At 35.7% G+C, this 19,770-nt stretch overlaps 1 protein-coding gene across 5 annotated transcripts in view; it reads right to left on the minus strand.

Annotated features, from left to right (window-relative positions):
* Window positions 1-19,770, minus strand: part of SLCO1C1 (solute carrier organic anion transporter family member 1C1) — a 111,946-nt gene that overhangs the window by 52,086 nt on the left and 40,090 nt on the right. For 4 of the 5 annotated variants that reach the window (XM_037845240.1, XM_037845241.1, XM_037845239.1 and 1 more), the window contains 4 exons: window positions 19,262-19,403; window positions 13,800-13,932; window positions 4,697-4,821; window positions 1,250-1,396 (listed from right to left, as the gene is read on the minus strand). In XM_037845240.1, coding sequence (XP_037701168.1) covers window positions 1,250-1,396; window positions 4,697-4,821; window positions 13,800-13,932; window positions 19,262-19,403 — 547 coding nt within the window. The remainder of the gene's footprint in view (window positions 1-1,249; window positions 1,397-4,696; window positions 4,822-13,799; window positions 13,933-19,261; window positions 19,404-19,770) is intronic. The other variant, XM_037845243.1, reaches the window with a different exon arrangement.

Genomic DNA, 19,770 nt, shown 5'->3' on the forward strand with positions numbered 1-19,770 from the left:
TGTAATGTGAGTGAAATTCAGTTTACAGACAAAACTATTTCAACTCCTAATCTGCGTGTTTAATTTTTCCAATTTTTTGACCTAACTGAATCAGGAAATAAGTCCTTCTCTGCTTTTGGAGAAAACGTAACACTTTTACGGCATCAATTACTTCTTAGTAAGAAAATAACTCCAAGACTCTGAAGAAGAAAAATTTACTCCCTGGGATTAGATTCCCCACTGATAAAAATAAGAATTATACTAATTTGGTCAGTCTTTCAAAGACTTTTTATGTTCAGTTAAGAGGAAGATATGTTTTGATATTCAAATCGATTCCTTCCACCTTAGTGAAAAAGTGCATTCCTTCATTTGGAGTTTCTGTGGGATCCCTGTAAGAGCAGTACCCTTGCAGAGCCCTGGATGTAGCTAGTCGAAAAGCTAGAGTTTGGCATTGGGATGAGATGCTCGCCCCGCATAACCTGGGCAGGGCTATGCCGTGGCTCTGGCTGCAACCCACTCAACTAATTTAATTCTTGCCCTTCTGACCCTGAGAAATCAATAATGATGTGTCAGAGAATTAGCCATCCCTGTATCCCTAGTTTCTAGCTTAATTCCAGGACATGAGGCACTCAATGAAATCTGCTTCAATGTATCTGACCTTGGAGGTTGCCTTGACTGTATTATTTTGGTTTCTGTGATTTTAGCTGCTATTCTAACTACTGGGGTCTGCTCCAGAGATAGGTCAGTCTCAGGCTTGCTTCTGTCCTTCCTTGATTTTTTTTTTTTAAACTCCTCTTAAATTGCTATTGAGATCCCTAAATTCCTTGTATTCTATCTCTCATAGGAAAAAGATGCTTTAAATAATCAGGGCTTATAAAATGGAAGCCAGTTTTCGGTCTCCGGAAACAAATCTGTATAAAAATTTAAAGCCTAAATGTTGTAGCAGTAAAATTCTCCCAATAAAAAGAAACTATGAATCTTGAATCCCATGGAGATGAACATACTTTCACAAGGTCATATATCTTTGTAGTTGAGCTCACAGTTATTGCCCAAATTTCTTTTAATCCAGTGTTCTTTCCCAAATGCAACACGTCTTTCTAATTGAGATTTCTTCATCATTCAAATCCTAGGCGTATATTTTAGAAATGGGGGATCCAAATAAAGGAATAGGGAATGACGTTTAAAACCTTCTACACCCAAGTTAGTTTAGAATGAAATTGAGAACACCAGGTACCCTGCTTCCCAAGATGAGGACTGAGGAGGGAATTACCGATATAGAAAGCTGCGTTGTCTTCACTGGCAAAATCATCAAGGTACGCAATGCCTAGAGGCTGAATGGGAGTTTCTCCTATTCCACGGAGAAGATTCCCTAGAAAAACATAGACCCACATGGAGGAGCTGGCATCGATTTCACATGCTTGAAAGGAAAGCAAACAAGGGAAATGAAATTAGATCACTATCAAAGTTAAATAATTATTCTGGATTTCTAATTCATCCTAAAATTGGATTAGTATGCAGAAATGAAATTTGCAATAAACGCCACTTAATATAATAGCAGTTTGGGCAAGATTGGAAAATATATTGTAACTTTCGTATTTTAGCTAGAGTAAATCCCCAAGGGATTTTGATCAAGGAATTCTGTTGTTTCTTGTTCCTGTTCTTTTTACTTCTTATTGTTTCTCCTCTTTTTATTCCATACATACACCAAAGCTCTTTGAATTACTACACTCCAACATCTTTCAATATCCCTGTCTGCGACAAAACACACGAGCTTTTCTTGTCTTGATTTTTCAACTTTTCCGTTTTCGAGCAGAAAATAAGCAATTATATTGCTGGCTGAGTTCCATCTGAAATCCCAAATTTTATATGGTTGATACTCCAACATTGGACAGTATTGCCTACAATTACATTTGCCTGATAGTGAGTACTGGGCTCTGGAAACACATGTCTAAAAATGAGAAATCCTATATGCTTTAGCAGTGTAACTATTCCAATAACAAGAGCCTTTTTGACTATTTCTAGAGTAAAATTCAAAGCTAACAATTTTAACTGCTACCATAAAAGTCATAATCTTAATATGATCAGGCAAAGTAGAATAACTATCTCCATACCATAAATGAACTATATCTCTGAAAAAGTTAACTTTAATAAAAGTGATAATATTAATGAGCTCTAACAATCACCACTTCTGAATGTTTCCTCTGTGCCAGGCACTTGACTAAGCGGTTTTGAGGCATTATTGAATTGAATCCTCCTAACAATCCTATGAGATAGGAATTATTTTAACCTGTAAAAACCTTTAAAGTAATTTTTGAAGGTTAAGTATGGGTCATGTGAAGAACTGAGACGGACACCTTTGGGCAGGTGAATCAGACTGCGAATGGAAAAGACTACTGAGTAGTCACATTGATTCAAGTCCTTCTGTCTCGCCTAGAAGTGACCATGGATTTGTCACGCCTTCTCTGAATTTCTATTCTTCTCCTAAAAATATGAAGTAAATTCCTTTCCTAAAAATTGGCTCGAAAATCAATTTCAGCCCTAACGTTTGTGATTCTAAGAACCTTGTTGATAGGTGAGTCTTGAGGTAGATAAGAATAGACAACTTATACCTGCACTATCCAATACAGTCACCACTAGCCATATGTGAGTGTTAAAAATTTGAATTAATTAAAATTAAATAAAATTAAAAATTCAGTTGCTCAGCCACATTAGCCACATTTCAAGTCCTCAACATTCCAATATGATTACCATATTGGATGGCACATATATAGGATATGCCAATCATCACAGAAAGTTCTATTGGACAAAACTGCTATAGAGCGTTGTGAGGGAAATGGGGTTTCTGTGTACAGTATTTTTGAGAAGACTCCTATATTTACCACCACCATCATTTTTAGGAAAAGCCCTGTTTCCACTATTCCCAAGGAGAAGGATTTTAGGAAGTGGACCTAACCTAAAGGAATGAGAAGAATTGGGTTGTGAGTGTGATGCTCTGTCTATCTGAAAAATCGTCCCTTCATGTTAAAACGTTTTTAATTCCATGCCTCTAAACCTATGTGTCTCTTTTTTTGCACCAAGGGCTTAAATATTTCCTAACTAGTTGTACTGTCATTTACATGATCTCTCTTCCTTGATTATCAAAAACAAAACAAGATATCTTCAATGGCTACATATTGTATGTACATGAAAGTCTAAATTCATTAGCTCAGTTCCTTGTTCCTTTACCTGGACCTAAGTTAAATATACTACTTGTTATAGTCCTATAAAATGAGACTTTTGTTCTAGTCCATTGATTTATATGTGTTCTACTGAATACATCTATTATCTTTTTTCTTCTCCTAGAATGCTTTTCTTATTATTTGTATAGCAGGAAAGGATAAAATTTTTAGATTTTTATATACCTCCACTTCCTCCTTCCATCCCTTTCCCCCACACATATTTTCTTTTAATCCTTTGATCCTTCCCTTCATTCAAACATCTAGGCCATTCGTATTCATTGCCCTGGGAAAAGACATCTTAACGGAAAGCATAAATGAGAATTTTAGGGAAATAAAAAGTTTTTATGGATTAGATCAAAGATTTGGATGGATAGGAATTATTAAAAAAAAGGCTTCCACTTTGCCTATATTAGATATTAATTCCCTAAACTGGAGGTAGGAAATGGGATTAAGGGGTAGGGAGTGTGGAGCATATTGATTTAGAAGGGCTGTGGGGAGAGGAGCTTTGATTCTCCCACCTGCACAGAGTCCTGGAGACACGGTAAATACCTACAGATAGATTTTTGGACTCCGGAAGCTAGGAGAGCCTGTGCTACATTGGCCAAGTTGGAGCCCAGGGCTAGTGGTGAGTCCTCTGAGATGAAATGGCTGCACAGTATAGCTAAGCATCCTCGCCCTTGGTTCCTCAAAGGGTTTCCCATGTGTAGAGTGATGCAAACAAGATGTTTCCCATGTTCCGAAGACTGATTCAGACAGCACTGCTATGTGATATATGTCAGCCATACATAACCCTAGATATTCTGGCAAAAGTCCCTGAACCCCAGCCTGTTATGGACAGAGGTATTTCCACGTTTCTAAGATTGCCACTTGTGTCAGAGAGAGATGCTATACTAAAGAGAATGGGAAGATGGGCATGAGATGACTCTGTGTTAAATATGCAACCAAACACGGGGCCTGAGGGACTTCCGACATCTGCGCTGAGAGACTGATAACAGCAAGAGCCCTCCCCCACGATGTCCCCACTCCTCTTGCTATTATGTAAGCTCCCGGGAATGTAATCAACCCTAGAAAACTAATGAGCCTTAGGGACAAATTGACTGAGATTAAGTTGTTGCCATTTTGGTGGAAAGGGGCCAAACACAGAAATGAAATTGAGCTATGGAAAAATTATATTTCTTTTACATGAATAATGGACTGGGATCTAAACTAGTTTTGCGCTATTTTAAAGTCTCGCTTTATTTGGATCCACTGGAAGCTTTTTTCAAATTCTTTTTTTTTTCCATAAAATTTGAGGGTTTGTATTTATTCTTAGGATCTCATCATATATTGCTGTATGCACTAGGAATTTTTTATGGCACTGTAATATTTCAATTTAAGTAGTAAAACTTTTGAAAGCAAAAATCATATAGATTTTTTTTTTTTTTTTTTTTGTCCATACTAAAGAATATAGTCTAAGAAAATGTTGCTTGGTCCAGAAAATAACAAATATATCATCTTACCATTATTTATTTGGGACTTTGATTTTTCCATGACTGTGAGTGGAAATTGATGGTTTGACTCCAGGAGACATGGAGAGATACTCAGAGTGGAATTGGAGAAAGCAGAATACTTCTCATACTTGTACCTGTATAAAAAGAAAGTTTTGTTTAGTAAAGTCTCATTAACTTCATGCTAAAAATATTATATGTATGCTGCATTATACAATATGGTACCTGTATGGCTATCCTTGAATTGGACACAAAATCAAACTAGCATTTAACAACAAAGTTTGCTGAAGAAGCAGCCAGAAGATCTGGTTCATAGGTTTAACACCATACCTGACAGGTCAATTACCCAGTGAAGTGAAAGAATATAAAAGTAAGAATTATTTATAGAGGCTCACTTTAATATAAAACAATGACTCACCTACTCCCTTGGTGAAAAAGTATCCAACATTTGATAAAACCATGATTATTGCTGAGACAAAGGAAAAGCAGTAATTCAAATTATGGCCATTAGCACACTGCATTTATAGTTGTAAACTTGGTAGAACAACTGCAAGGCTAGTGCTGGAGAACTCATAATGATACATGGGCTTTTTGAAATATTTATTCAGATACGGTAACCTAGTTTTTCTTTACAGTTCATCAATCTGGCTCCAAGGCATCATTTCTAATTCACCTCTTTCCTCTCCTTATTAGATTAAGTTGGAAGAACCAAAGCTTACTGGTGAGCTTGTGGTAATTCTATGTACAGTGCTCAACTCTGTACTTCCACTCAAATATCCTTCATGAGCTAAGTGCTTTGCTCTATTTGTACACTCCAGGAAAGAGGTGCCTGTTAAAGGCCATCACATCATCATCTTGATTCTCAATATGCTCAGGCACTAACTATGTAATTAATGGCTAATAATCATAATAATGGGTTTGAAATATGAATTGTAAAAACCTAGCTATTTGCATGGTAATGAAAACCTGAATGGAGTTACTGAAACATGCAGATTGGTAAATGGGTTACCTTATATCAGCGTTGTTTGAGCTAGGATTCACTGGATCCATGAATCCCACTACAAAGCAAGAACTTTTTTTGTGTGTGTAAGTTTACACATGAATGTTTAAGGGAAGAGGTTTATACCTTCTATGATTTTATCAAACATTCCCTGACCAAAATAGGTTAAAACATGTAATAAGGATAACTATTTTTCAAATTATTAGCTACATAGGAGTATATTTGACATTGAAATCATGGGATATATATTTTTCTTTCCTTAATATTAATTACAGAGATACTATGGGCTATTGTATTGCCTCAAGGTTATTAAAGTGAAGGTCAATAGTGATTCTGGAGAGTTTGGGAAGATTTTAATTATTTGCGCTTTCTCAATTCAATCGATCATTTGGTAACTTCTACAACATAATCATTATTTAGATTTTGAATAAATGGAATTTTATGTGTCACCTTTGTCACTAATTACTATCTGTAATACTCTAGGAAAAAACAAACCTCCTTATGTTTTGATTTTCTTAATTGTAAAATGAGGACTATAAGTATGGTCTGTGTCTAGTTAGGCTCTGCTGGATAACACAAAAAAGAAGTAATTAAATGGGGTATCGGTAGTACAAAAGCTATGTCAACTGTTTGGGGACATTAGGGACAGGTGAGGACATTTCAAGGCCCAGGTCAGTGAGAGACAAAGAGTCTGAGAAAAAGTGGGCAGAGGCTGTTTTCAGCCCTGGATCCGAAAGCCCTACCCTACCCTTGAGGGAAACAGCAGTGGGTGGCCAGATCCTTGCATGGGGGATGGCTGCAGACAGGGGCAGTTGGGGGAACCCTCTGCCACAAGGGAAGTGGGGGATAAAGCCCCACATTGAGCCAGATTTTGGCTGGTAAAGTGAGGGCACAGGAACCCTGCAGTTTCAGCCCCACCCAATCAGACTATTTTGTTCCAGAAGGTAAATAGCTTCTGAGGATAATTAAGTCACTAAACAGCACCTTCTGCTGGACAGGTCAGAAAGTGCAGAGGAACTGCAGGGATTTTCAGGCTGATCCAGACCCTATGCCAGGTACATCAGAGCTGGTCTACACCCTCCTGCATGGGCGCCCAGCCCTGATTTGGCTGAGAAATATTGATGACCCAACTGGCAAAGCAGTGCCCTAAACCAAACCCAAAGCAAGAACTAAATCCTAGACAAAAGAGAGAAAACAATCTTCAGAATAGACCCAACAAGATAATCAGATGAGCAGATATCAGCAAAAAAATCACAAGGCATACTAAAACTCAAAATGAAATGGCCCAAAGGAACAAATAAAAAAGTCAGAGGAGACACAGAATCTGGAACAACTAATCAAAGATTTGCAAACAAATCTCTTGAATCAATTCAAAGAAATGAAGGAAGTATGTATAAAGAGATAAGGGATATTAAGAAGACACTAGAAGAGCATAAAGTAGAATTTGAAGGAATACATAGAAAAATAGCAGACAATATGGAAATAATAGACACTGTAGATGAAATAAAATATATACAGGAGACACAGAGCAGATCTGAAGAAGCAGAAGAAAGAATCAGTGAGCTAGAAGACAGATCAACTGAATTTGAACAGACAAAAGAATAAATGGAAAAAAAATGGAAAAATCTGAGCAGGGTCTTGTGGAATTCACTGACAACACAAAGCACACAAACATACACATCATGGGTATCCCAGACGGAGAAGAGAAGGGAAAAAGGTCAGGAAGAATATTCGAAGATACAATGGCTGAAAATTTCCCAGCCCTTATAAATGACATAAATATGCAAATCCAAGAAGCCCAGCATACTCCAAACAGACTAGATCCAAATACATCATTTCAAGACACCTAGTAATTAAACTGTTAAATGCTGAAGAGGAGAATATTCTGAAAACAGCAAGAGAAAAGTGATTCACTACATATAAGGGAATCCAAACAAGACTAAGTACAGATTTCTCATCAGAAAACATGGAGGGAAGAAGGCAGTGGTATGATATATTTAAGGTACTCAAAGAGAAAAACTGCCAAGAATTTTTTATCCAGCAAAGGTATCCTTCAAAAAGGAGGAAGAGTTTAAAATATTCACAGATAAACAGAAGCTGAGAGAGTTCATTAAGAGATGCCCTACAAGAAGTACTACAGGGAGTGTTGCCAGCTGAAAAGATAAGACAGGAGAGAGAGGTCTGGAGGAGGGTACAAAATTGAAGAGTATTAATAAGGGTAACTTAAAGGATAAAAAGGGAGAGAAAAAAATTGATCTGACAAATAAAAAGCAAATGATAAGACTGTTGAATTAAGAACTGCCTTTACAGTAATAACTTTGAATGTTAATGGATTAAACTGCCCAGTCAAAAGACACAGATTAGCAGAATGGATTAAAAAATATGATCCATCTATATGCTGTCTACAAGACATTCATCTTAGACTCAAAAATACAAACAGGTTGAAAGTAAAAGGATAGAAAAAGATATTCCATGCAAGTAGTAACCAAAAAAAAAAAAAAAAAATAGACTTTAGATTTAAATGCACAAATGTTATAAGAAATAAAGACAGACACTATATATTAATAAAGGGAGAAATTCACCAAGAAGAAATAACAATCATAAATACCTCTGCTCCTAATCAAGGAGCCCCAAAGTACATGAGGCAAACACTAGCAAAACAGAAGGGAGTAATAGATGACTCTACAGTGACAGAAGGAGATTTCAACATACCACTCTCCAATAGAGAGAGCATCTAAACAGAGGATCAACAAAGAAACAGTGAACTTAAATAATATAATAAATAAACTAGATCTAACAGACATATACAGAACATTGCATCCCCAAAGAGCAGGGTATACATCCTTCTCAAGTGCTCATGGAACATTGTCCAGGATAGACAATATGCTGGAACACAAAACAGGTCTTAATAAATTTAAAAAGATAGAAATTATATAAAGCACTTTCTCTGACAATAATGGGATGAAGCTAGAATTCAATAACAAACGGAGAACTGGAAAATACCCAAATATGTGGAGGTTAAACAACACACTCTTAAATAATCAGTGGGTCAAAGAAGAAATTGCAAGAGAATTCAGTAAATATCTTGAGATGAATGAAAATGAGAACACAACATATCAAAACTTATGGGATGCAGTGAAGGCATCACTGAGAGGGAAGTTTAAAACCCTAAACACCTACATTAAAAAAGAAGAAAGAGATAAAACCAAGAACATAAATGAATAACTGGAGAAACAGGAGAAAGAACAACAAACTAATCCCAAAGCAAGCAGAAGGAAAGAAATAACAAAGATTAGAGCAGAAATTAATGAAATGGAGAATATAAAAAACAATAGAGAGGATCAACAGAACCAAAAGTTGGGTCTTTGAGATCAATAAAATTGATAAACCCGTAGTTAGACTGACAAAGGCAAAAGGAGAGAAGCGGCAAATAAATAAAATCAGAAATGAGAGGGCGGCATTACAAGGACCCGGAAGAAATAAAAAAGATTATTAAATGTTACTATGAACAACTGTATGCCAACACACTAGACTACTTAGATGAAAAGGACAACTTCCTAGAAACACACGAGCACCTTACACTGACTTGAGGAGAAACAGAAGACCTCAACGAACCAATTACAAATAAAGAGATTGAATCAGTCATCAAAAACCAACCAACAAAGAAAAGCCCAGGACTGGATAGCATTACAGGCAAATTTTACCAACCAATCCACAAAGAATTAATACCATTCCTGCTCAAACTCTTCCAAAAAACTGGAGAAGAGGGAACACTATCCAAAAAATTGGAGAAGAGGGAACTCATTCTATGAAGTCAACATTACCCTAATACCAAATCCAGATAAAGATAGTACAAGAAAAGAAAACTTCAGACCAGTATCTCTAATGAATATAGATGCAAAAATCCTCAACAAAGTGCTTGTAAATCGAATTCAATATCATATTAAAAGAATTATACACCAAGATCCAAGTGGGTTTTATCCCAGGTATGCAAGGGTGGGGTTCAACACAAGAAAATCAATTAATGTGATACACCACATTAACAAATCAAAAAGGAAAAGCAACATGATCTTGATTGATGAAAGAAAGACATTTGACAAAATTCAGTATCTTTTCGTGATAAGAAAACTTCAAAAAGTAGGAATCAAAGGAAACTTCCTCAACATGAGAAAGGGTATATATGAAAAACCCACAGCTAACATCATACACAATGGTGAGAAACTGAAAGCTTTCCTTCCAAGATCGGGAAAAAGATGACCACTGCTACCACTGCTATTCAACATAGTGCTAGAAGATCTAGCCAAAGCAATTAGGCAAGTAAAAGAAATAAAAGGTATCCAAATTGGAAAGGAAGAAGAAAAGCTGTCCCTATTTGCAGATGACATGATCCTATATTTAGAAAATCCTGAAAAAATGACAGCAAAGCTACTTGAGCTAATTAATGAGTGCAACAAAATGGCAGGATACAAGGTCAACACACAAAAATAAATGATTTTTCTGTACACTAGTCATTAGCTATCTGAGGAGGTAATCAAGAAAAAAAATTAGCAACTGAAAGAATCAAATGTCTAGGAATAAACTTAACCAAGGATGTAAAGGACTTGTACACAGAAAACTATAAAACATTGCTAAAAGAAATCAAAGAAGACCTGAATAAATGGAAAGACATTTGTGTTCATGGATTGGAAGGTTAAATGTTATTAAGATGTCAATTCCACCCAAATTGATCTAAAGATTCAATACAATATCAATTGAAATTCCAACAGACTACTTTGCAGAAGTGGAAAAGCTAGTTATCAATTTTATTTGGAAGGGGAAGGGGCCTTGAATAGCTAAAAACATCTTGAAAAAGAAGAATGATGTGGGTGGTATCACACTTTCGGACTTGAAAGCTTATTATAAAGCCACAGTGGTCAAAATAGCATGGTACTGGAATAAAGATAGACATATTAATTAATGGAATCTAATTGCGAGTTCAGAAATGACCTTCAGATCTATGGTTAATTGATTTTTGACAAGTCCCCCAAGCCCACTCAACTGAGACAAAACAGTTTCTTCAATATATGGTGCTGGGAGAACTGGATATCCATAACCAAAAGAATGAAAGAGGACCACTATCTCATATCCTATATAAAAATTAACTCAAAATGGATCAAAGACCTAAATATAAGAACCAGCACCTTAAAATTCCTAGAAGAAAATGTAGGGAGACATCTCCAAGAACTAGTGACAGGTGGTAGCTTCTTAGACTTTAAACCCAAAGCAGAAGCAATGAAAGAAAAAATGGATAAATGGGAATTTCTCAAAATTAAATACTTCAGTGCTTCAAAGGACTTCATCAAAAGTGTGAAAAGGCAACAGACTCAATGGGAGAAAATATTTGGAAACCACATATCTGATAAGAGTTTGATATTCAGAATATATAAAGAAATCCTACAACTCAGCAATAAAAGACAAATGACACAATTTAAAAAAGGGCAAAAGATATGAAAAGATATTTTTCCAAAGAGGAAATATAGATGGCTAAACAGCACACAAAAATATGCTAGCTTCATTAGTTATTAGGGAAATGCAAATCAAAACCACAGTGAGATATCATCTCACATCTCTCAGAATGACAAGTGTTGGAGAGGATGCATAGAAAAAGGAACACTCTTTCACTGCTGGTGGGAATGTAACATGGTATAGCCGCTGTGGAGGATGGTTTACCAGTTCTTCAGGAAATCTATGTATAGAGTTGCCTTATGACCCAGCAGTCACACTACTCAGAATATACCCAGAAGATCTGAAAGCAGGGATGTGAACAGACACCTGCACACTGATGTTCACAGTGGCATTATTCAAAATGCCAAAAGATGGAAACCACCCAACAGATGAATGGATAAACAAAATGTGGCGTATATATATGATGGAATATTATTCAGCAATAAGAAGGAATGAAATCCTGAAGCACCCGGCGACACGGGTGAAACTTGAGAACATTATGTTAGGTGAAATAAGTCAGACACAAAAGGACAAGTATTGTATGATCTCACTGATATGAACTAATTATAATATCTAAACTCATAGACATAAAATATAGGATATAGGTTACCAGGATATAGAATGAGACTAAACAATGGGGAGCAGTTGCTTAATATGTATACAACGTTTAACTAGGTTGAATTTAAAAGTTTGGAAATGGACAGAGGCAACGGTAGCACATTATTGTGAGAATAATTAACAGTGCTGAATGGTGTGTATGTGGTGGAAAGGGGAAGTTTAGAGTCGTGTATGTCACCAGAAGGAAAGCTGGAGTTTAAAACATGGGAATGTACAACACAGTGAATCTTCTGGTAGACAACATCTGTGATTAACTGTACAAATATTAAAAAGTTGTTTCATGAACTAGAACAAATGTATGATGTATTACAATGAGTTAATAGAAGAGTATATGGGAAAAATGTACCTATTGCAAACTATAGATTATACTTAACAGTAATATTTTAATAGTCTTTCATCAGCAGTAACAAATGAACTGCATCAATACTATGGGTCAATAATAGGAGGGTGTGCCAGTTTGTATATATTGTCTCCCATAAAAAGCCATGTTCTTTAATGAAATCTTGTGTGGGTGGATGTATTAGTGTTGATTATGTTGGAACCTTTGGATTAGGTTGTTTCCATGGAGATGTGACCCACCCAACTGTAGGTGATAACTCTGATTGGATTATTTCCATGGAGGTGTGGCCTCACCCATTCAGCGTGGGCCTTGATTAGTTCACTGGAGCACTATAAAAGTTCAGACAGAAGGAGCTCACAGCTAGCTGCAGCTGAGAGACTCATTTTGAAGACGGCCGTTGGAAGCTGACAATGAAATTTAGGAGGACACCATTTGAAACGCAACCTGGGAGCAAGCGGACACCAGCCACATGCCTTCTGAGCTAACAGAGGTTTTCCGGATGCCAATAGCCTTTCTCCAGTGAAGCATTAGCAAACCAGAATGGGGCATAAGGGATATGGGTGGATTTGGGTTTCCTTTATTTATTTTTATTTCTTTTCTGGAGTAATTAATATGTTCTAAAATTGATCATGTGGTTGTATGCACAACTATGTGATGACACTGTGAGCCAGTGATTATACTCTTTGGATGGTTTGTATGGTATGTGAATATATCTCAATAAAACTGCATTAAAAAAACAGTAAGTGGCCAGGGAAACCATCCTAAAAGATAGGAAAACTCCCACTGGGAGAATTCTGGATACTACCTTTACAGACTGGCCAGGGAAATAAAAATCTGACAATACTTACACGAGTGATCCAGGAATCCAGGAAAAATTGTAGACTAGATAATTTGTAAGTCTCTCCAGGTCTAAAATATACAATATTCTAAAGTGGGCAAGAATCAAAGATTCAGTTCATATATAATTTTAAAAAATATTTTCTTGCTTTGAGACCTCTTGGTGTCACTTCTCTCAGTTTGCAGTAGATATATGATACGTGGTAACCACAGAGAAGGGATGTAGAATGCATGTACAAAAAGGATTCTGGTTGAGAAGGCAGATGTCCTGTTTTAGGGGTCAGGTTCTATATTTACATGATATAACAGAGGTGAAAACACTTGGAACTACCAAAGTTTTATGTAAGTAAAGCGCTAACAAAGGTACTAAAAGCAGACTTCAGGGATAGAGGATACAGACAACCCTGTTCTATTGAGAAGAGTCTACAGGATACTGTTGGGACACTGAATCATTATTTGAGTTGACAATATATCCCTGAAGCAATTATCTGCCAGCCTAATGTACCATAATATGACATTTAGTATCTGCAGCATCTATTCTTAACCCATTTGACAACCCTTTGAGATTTACCACATAATATGTTAATTAATTTCTCTTTTTGGTATTATATCAATAAATACTTTTTTACAAGTTAAGTCACAAGTAAAATTCTAAAAGTATATGGAAATTTTGCCCAAAGAGGATGTAATAAAAATAAGACATGCAATTACTAACTCGTGTTATTTTCTTCAATTTAAATAATTAATTGTAATTAATAAATAAATCGTAAATAATAAAAAAAGGAAAAACACAGTTGTTAGCTGAGGCAGGAAAAGGACTACTGCTTTGGACTTACTGCTCCATGAAGAACTGAGGCATTGCAATGAGCAACGTTCCAACTCCCATAATCAAGCACCCGGCTCCAATTAATTTTGGTCTGTGAAGTCTGGCTCCAAAGTAGCTAACAAAGGTTATAACTAAGAGATTCCCTTTGGAGGAAAGAATAAAACATTCATAAGTGAGAGAACCTAGAAAAAGGTCATCAGCATAATTATAAAAGTAAGTGAATGTAACTAAGTGAACAAATAACTACAACATTTTTACTTTGTTTCTGCTTCTTCATTCATTCAAGTTTTCTATTAAAACTTCTATTGAAGTTTCCCAACTGCTCTTGAAAAAAACATTAGATATTCTCTAATTAGCTAATATTCCCTGTAGACAAAGAAAAACAAACACAACTGTACCTCACTTTATAAAACTAATATTTACACAAATGTCAGTTTCCAAGTTTAATTTCATACTTTTAACAGAAAGATAAGACTCAGTAGAAACAAAAATTATTCTACCTAGAAATCTTCAGGAATACATTAATTATATAACATCACTGTATACCTATAATACAAATTTTTTAAACAAAAAATTTTCATAAAATATATTCATCAATCTCTTTTATAAAAAATAACGAAAGAACCTGTTTTTTTGAAGGTGGGAATTACGCCTTTCTAGAATTTCTCTAGTGAAGCATTCTTTTTAGTTGATGATAACACTAACTGAGTAAACATGCTTTAGGGCAGATGTTCTCAAGCTTTGATGTGCATAAAACTTACTGCAAGGGGATGGTGGGGGAAATGGCAAGTTGTTAAAAATGCAGATTCTTGGCAACTCCCGAAAGTCCCTGATTCCATGGATATGGGACTAGGCCAAGAAATCTGCATTTTTATACTAGCTCAAATGAGCTGGTGGAGGTGGCTCCTGTAACATGCTTTGATAATCATTGTTTAGGGCCTTAGATTTCAAGGGGCTTTAAAATTTTAGCCATTTTCATGTGGGATATTTAGCTTTAAAGAAGTGCAGTGCTAGATTGAACAAGAATTTAGCAGTTCCTTAGCAACTGATTTTGATGGCTGATGGGTAGCCTTGCTTTGAAGTTCTGATGTTTTCAATTTTCTAGCAAGAGTGTGTGTCTTACTTCTGTAAGCAATCATTTAATTTACTACTATTTAGTTAAATTGCCAGCTTTAGTCAATTTCAGGAAGAGCAGTAATTTTTATAGCCTTGACTACAGTCATAATGATAGTGAGAGAATTAGCTCACACAGTACCTCAAGGCTTTATGGCTCCAGGAAGAATTAGGTTCTTTTTAATTTTCATTAAAGAACACTTAATTACATCTGGGATTTCCCATTGACAATTAAGTATTTAATAGAAGAAATCTGTATCACATTATATTGATAATTATCTCTACACTTTTGTTAATGTATCATAATACAACCAACTGAAGTGAAAGCTGACTTCCAATTTATATGCAAACCACCTCTTCTCCCCATCCCACTCCAACCAACACTGGCAAAATAAGATGATACCATTTTTTTCTCTGCCTCTGTGATATCCAGAGAATAGTTTTTTGCTTCCTTTACTTTAGTATCCATCCTGAGTCATCAGGAGATTTACTTGGAAAATAAATATTGGAAAATAATCTTAAAAAAAATCAAGTTGGATATCAAAATTCTCCTCCACCTGCAATTACTACACTCTGAAAAAGACAACAGGTACAGAGAGTTTTACAAATATGATTTTCCAAACTTTCAAGTAACAGATATTCTCACTCTCTTTCCCTTCCAACTTTCCTCCCTCTTTCAGACTACTTTAGATAACAGAACAAGAAAGAAAGCTACCTAACTCATCAATATCTTATAAGACTAACATATTCATGAAAACAAAATGAGGCAAGAACAATGCCAGAAAAGCCAATTAGACAAGTTTAATTATGAAGATAAATGTAAAAATCCTAAATAAAATAGCAAAGTGAATAGAGCAGTGCATAAAATGAAGGCAGTATAAAATTAATACATCAGAATAAAATGAATACATCTTCAACCAAGTACAATTTATTCCATAACTGCAAGAGTATCACCAAAAAAAAAAAAAAAAAAAAAAAATCTCATAATGAAATTACTGTATTAACTGATGGAAGGAGAAAAATTCCCTGGTTATCCTAATAGATGTAGATAAAGCATTCAATACAATTAACCACCCATTTATGATAAGAGAAAAAAATCTGAGCACACTAGGGAGCGGAGAACTTCTTCAACATTTTTAAGTGTATCTATCAAAACATCGCAGCAAATTATTGCTTAATGGTGAAATTTTAAAATCATTTCCATTAAGATCAGGTACAGGAAAAGGATGCCCACTGTCACTGTTTCTATTCAACATTGCCAAAGCCAATACAATAAAGCAAGAACAAAAAATAGGAGCCAGTAATTGGAAAGAAATACACAAAACTGTCTTTGGTTTCAGACCACAAAATTGTCTACTCAGAAAACCCTACAGTATCTATAGACAATCTATTAAAATTAATAGATGTTAACAGATGGGTTCAGAAAACATTTAGAAATTAATATAGTTCCTATATTCCAGGCATTACCAAGTAGCATATGCAACAAAAATTATTTTCAATATAGCAACAAAAACTTTAAACATGTAGGAATAAATCCCAGAAAAGATAGGCAATAAATTTGCAGACAAAACTATAAACAATTATTGAAGGATATAAAAAAAGTCTGACTAAATGGAGAGATTAAACCATATTAATGGAAGGGAAGGATTACTATGTTAAATGTTAGCTATCTGATTTGATCCACAAATTCTATATGATACCAATCAAATATAAACAGGATTTTTCAGGAAACATCTAAGAATAACCAACAAAACTTTGAGAAAGGTGAAGACTGTCGTAATAGCAAAGCAAATGATAAGGTTTTAATCATTAAGACAGTCTTGTATGAAGTCAGGGATAAACAGATTTGTGGAACAGATCTACTCTTACATAGTAAGTCAATATAAGCTAGAGAAACTGTTGGGGATTGAATCACGTTCTCCCACAAAAGGCACGTTCAAGACTTTAACCGCATTCAAAGGGATGAACCCATTTGTACACAGGACTTTCGAGGATGCTCTTATTAGTTAAGATGTGGATCCTATTTGTTTGCAGGATCTCTGAAGGAGAGGAAATCTTATAAGGAGAAGAAATCAAGAGAAAGGCATGGACAGCTGAGCAGAAGTAGATGCCAGAAAGAGAAGCCATGTGACAGAAGCAGAGATCAAGCCAGAGAACACCGAGGAATGCAGCAAGCCAGCACCGGAACGCTACAAACTCGAGGAGAAAACGTGGCTTGCAGAGGCCTTGATTTTGGACTTCTACCCTCCACAATCATGAGACAATAAATTCCCATTGTTTAAACTGAAGCCATTGTGTGGTATTTGTCACAGTAGCCCTGGCAAATTAAGACAGAAGGCATTACAAATAACTGGACTAAGCATATATTCAATATATGGTGAGAGAGCAATAGGTTATAATAATATAAAGAGATTATCTACCTCCCATAGCATGAAAATCTATTTCAAGTTGATTAAATATGTAAATGTAAAAAGCAAAACTTTTAAACATTTAGAATAAAATGCATAGAGAAAAATTTGAAACAAAATATTATTATCTGGAAAATGTTAGGGGATAATGATAGAGAAAACATTTCATTTTCTTGGTGAATTCCTGTAGGTTGCTGGGGAAAGTCTTTGTTATGAGGAAATACTTGACTGAGGGTAGAAGCTGAGTCCTAGAGTGTGGGCATTAGATAATGACGCCAAGAGATGTCAAAGGAGAAAGGAAACTTGTCAGCAAAATAGAATTGACAGATGGTGATGGAGGGAATGTGAATAGAGGCACGAATAGAAGTAAATTAAGACTCATGGTTAGAAAACCCAGATGTCTGGAAATCTACATATTTCAAACAATTAGAGCAAACCTGTGATGTTTGGGATACAGGTTGGCATTGGAGGTAGAAGCACTTCCAGCCATTTTAAGGCATCTGACCCCAAAAATATTTTCTATCCTTGGAATGGTCCAAAGGGATTAATATGAATTTGGACTCAGGGTCCTCTTTTACTTCCTGTTTCCTATAAAAAGTTAGTACTTTCTATCAAATATAGCTTCTGTCTTTCTCTCTCTGGAATTTCATCACTTCTCTCATTTATGTTTCTTTCCATACAACTCATCTATTCTTTCTATCTACACCTTTTGCCTCTTTGTACTTATTTCCTCTCATGATGCAATGTGTCTCCTTTACTTTAAGTCTCCATGGCTCCCATTCAGTTAAAGCTTTAGGTAGAGCAGGCACCATGAAATAAATCAACTATCCAGGTCTGTCGAAGGAGCTTAAGCAAGGGAGTAAAATGATAAATGTTTAAGAACTTTGCTATGCATACTGACATCCATTGACTAATATCAGCACCACCTGGGAGCTTGTTAGAAACACAGAACCAGCATCTGCATTTTAACAAGATGTCCTGCATTGAATATATATTGAAGTTTGCTGAGCAATGACTTTAGAAAGTTCATTCTGGTAGGATGATGAAAGATGAATTTGGGAAATAAGAGCCTGAAGGGAAATGGTCACTCTTGTTCATTCATTTGATTTTTTCTGTGATATTCAGAGTGTAAATGGAGATATATAGTACGAACTAAAAAAATATTATGAACAGTTAAAAAAATCCCCTCATTCTTCAGAAAGTTCATTAGGTCAAGCTAGAACTGGGGCAGTTAGAGATTTTACTATGGCATGGTTTTGAGTCCAAACAAGCAGTAAGCACCACAGAAGTTACTATTTTTGCCCCTCAGTTTATCAATTTAGGAAGCAGATGAACTGGGAGTATACTCTTTAAAGTACTTCTGAAACAATGATTAAAATCACTTGGTCTTTTCAGGAATTTATAATTGAGTACTAACCAAAGACAAAATTGGGAGTAGAATTTTTATTCCCTGCTCTGATCTAGTATTCTTGTTAATAAAATCTCTTTTCTTTTCTTTCTAGGACACTGGTCAGAAAACTCCTTTTATGGTTTAACTTCTTAAGTCATTGCAATAAATGTTTGTAGACCCCATTTGAACCCTTTCAAATTTCTAAAATTGAATCAAAGGGTGCCCAGGATGTATCACACTTCTGTAAAGATACTTCTTCCATAATTTTAACTAAAAATACACTTGAGCATCTCACTTTCTCCTCCAGGAAAAGACCTCACTCTGGGACCTCTGGATAGTATGCCATGCACTAGTGAACACCTGGGGCAGGAAACTTATCCTTGTTTGTCCTGAGACAAACTGTCTCTACTGTAGCACAAAGTCTTGGAGAATTCTGTCCATACAAAAATTTTCTAAATAGAGTTGGCTTCCAGAAGAAAACAAAATGCCATGTGGATATCATTTAGCCATGCCTAGAAGACCATGAACTTAAAAATAAAGTCAGGCATCTGTAATACCTACCAATTTCAAAACTGCCATCAATAACTCCCACCAGTGAAGAAGGGATATCAAACCTTCTCTCTATCTGAGTGATGGTGCTTTTCAGATAGCCTTCTGCCAATGCTTTGGCAAAGTAAACGAAAGACAACGCACCAAGGAACACCTGGAAAAGATGACAGGTCACACTTAGTCTGACTCTAGCTGGGCACACCGTTGGAGACTTACTAAATGAACTGACAAATAACAATAACACTACAAACCAATATATAAAACTATATATGACATCAAGCTTTTTATTATTCAAGATTCACTTTTATATGCTTCCCTTTAGATGCAAGCTCATGTTTATTTCCAAAAGGTCAAATTCTCAGGAAATAATGGATTTTAATTCAATATGTGTGCTGAACTCTTTTTTTATCTCCCCTCCAATACTCTCCCCACCCAAGAGGACATTCAAAGGAGTCTTGCTTTGAAAAGGAGATGCAGTGTATGGTGAGGCAAAGATAGGGAGGAGGATTCATAGGTAAGAA

Source organism: Choloepus didactylus, chromosome 8 (assembly GCF_015220235.1).
Source record: "Choloepus didactylus isolate mChoDid1 chromosome 8, mChoDid1.pri, whole genome shotgun sequence".
Classification (NCBI taxonomy): domain Eukaryota; kingdom Metazoa; phylum Chordata; class Mammalia; order Pilosa; family Megalonychidae; genus Choloepus; species Choloepus didactylus.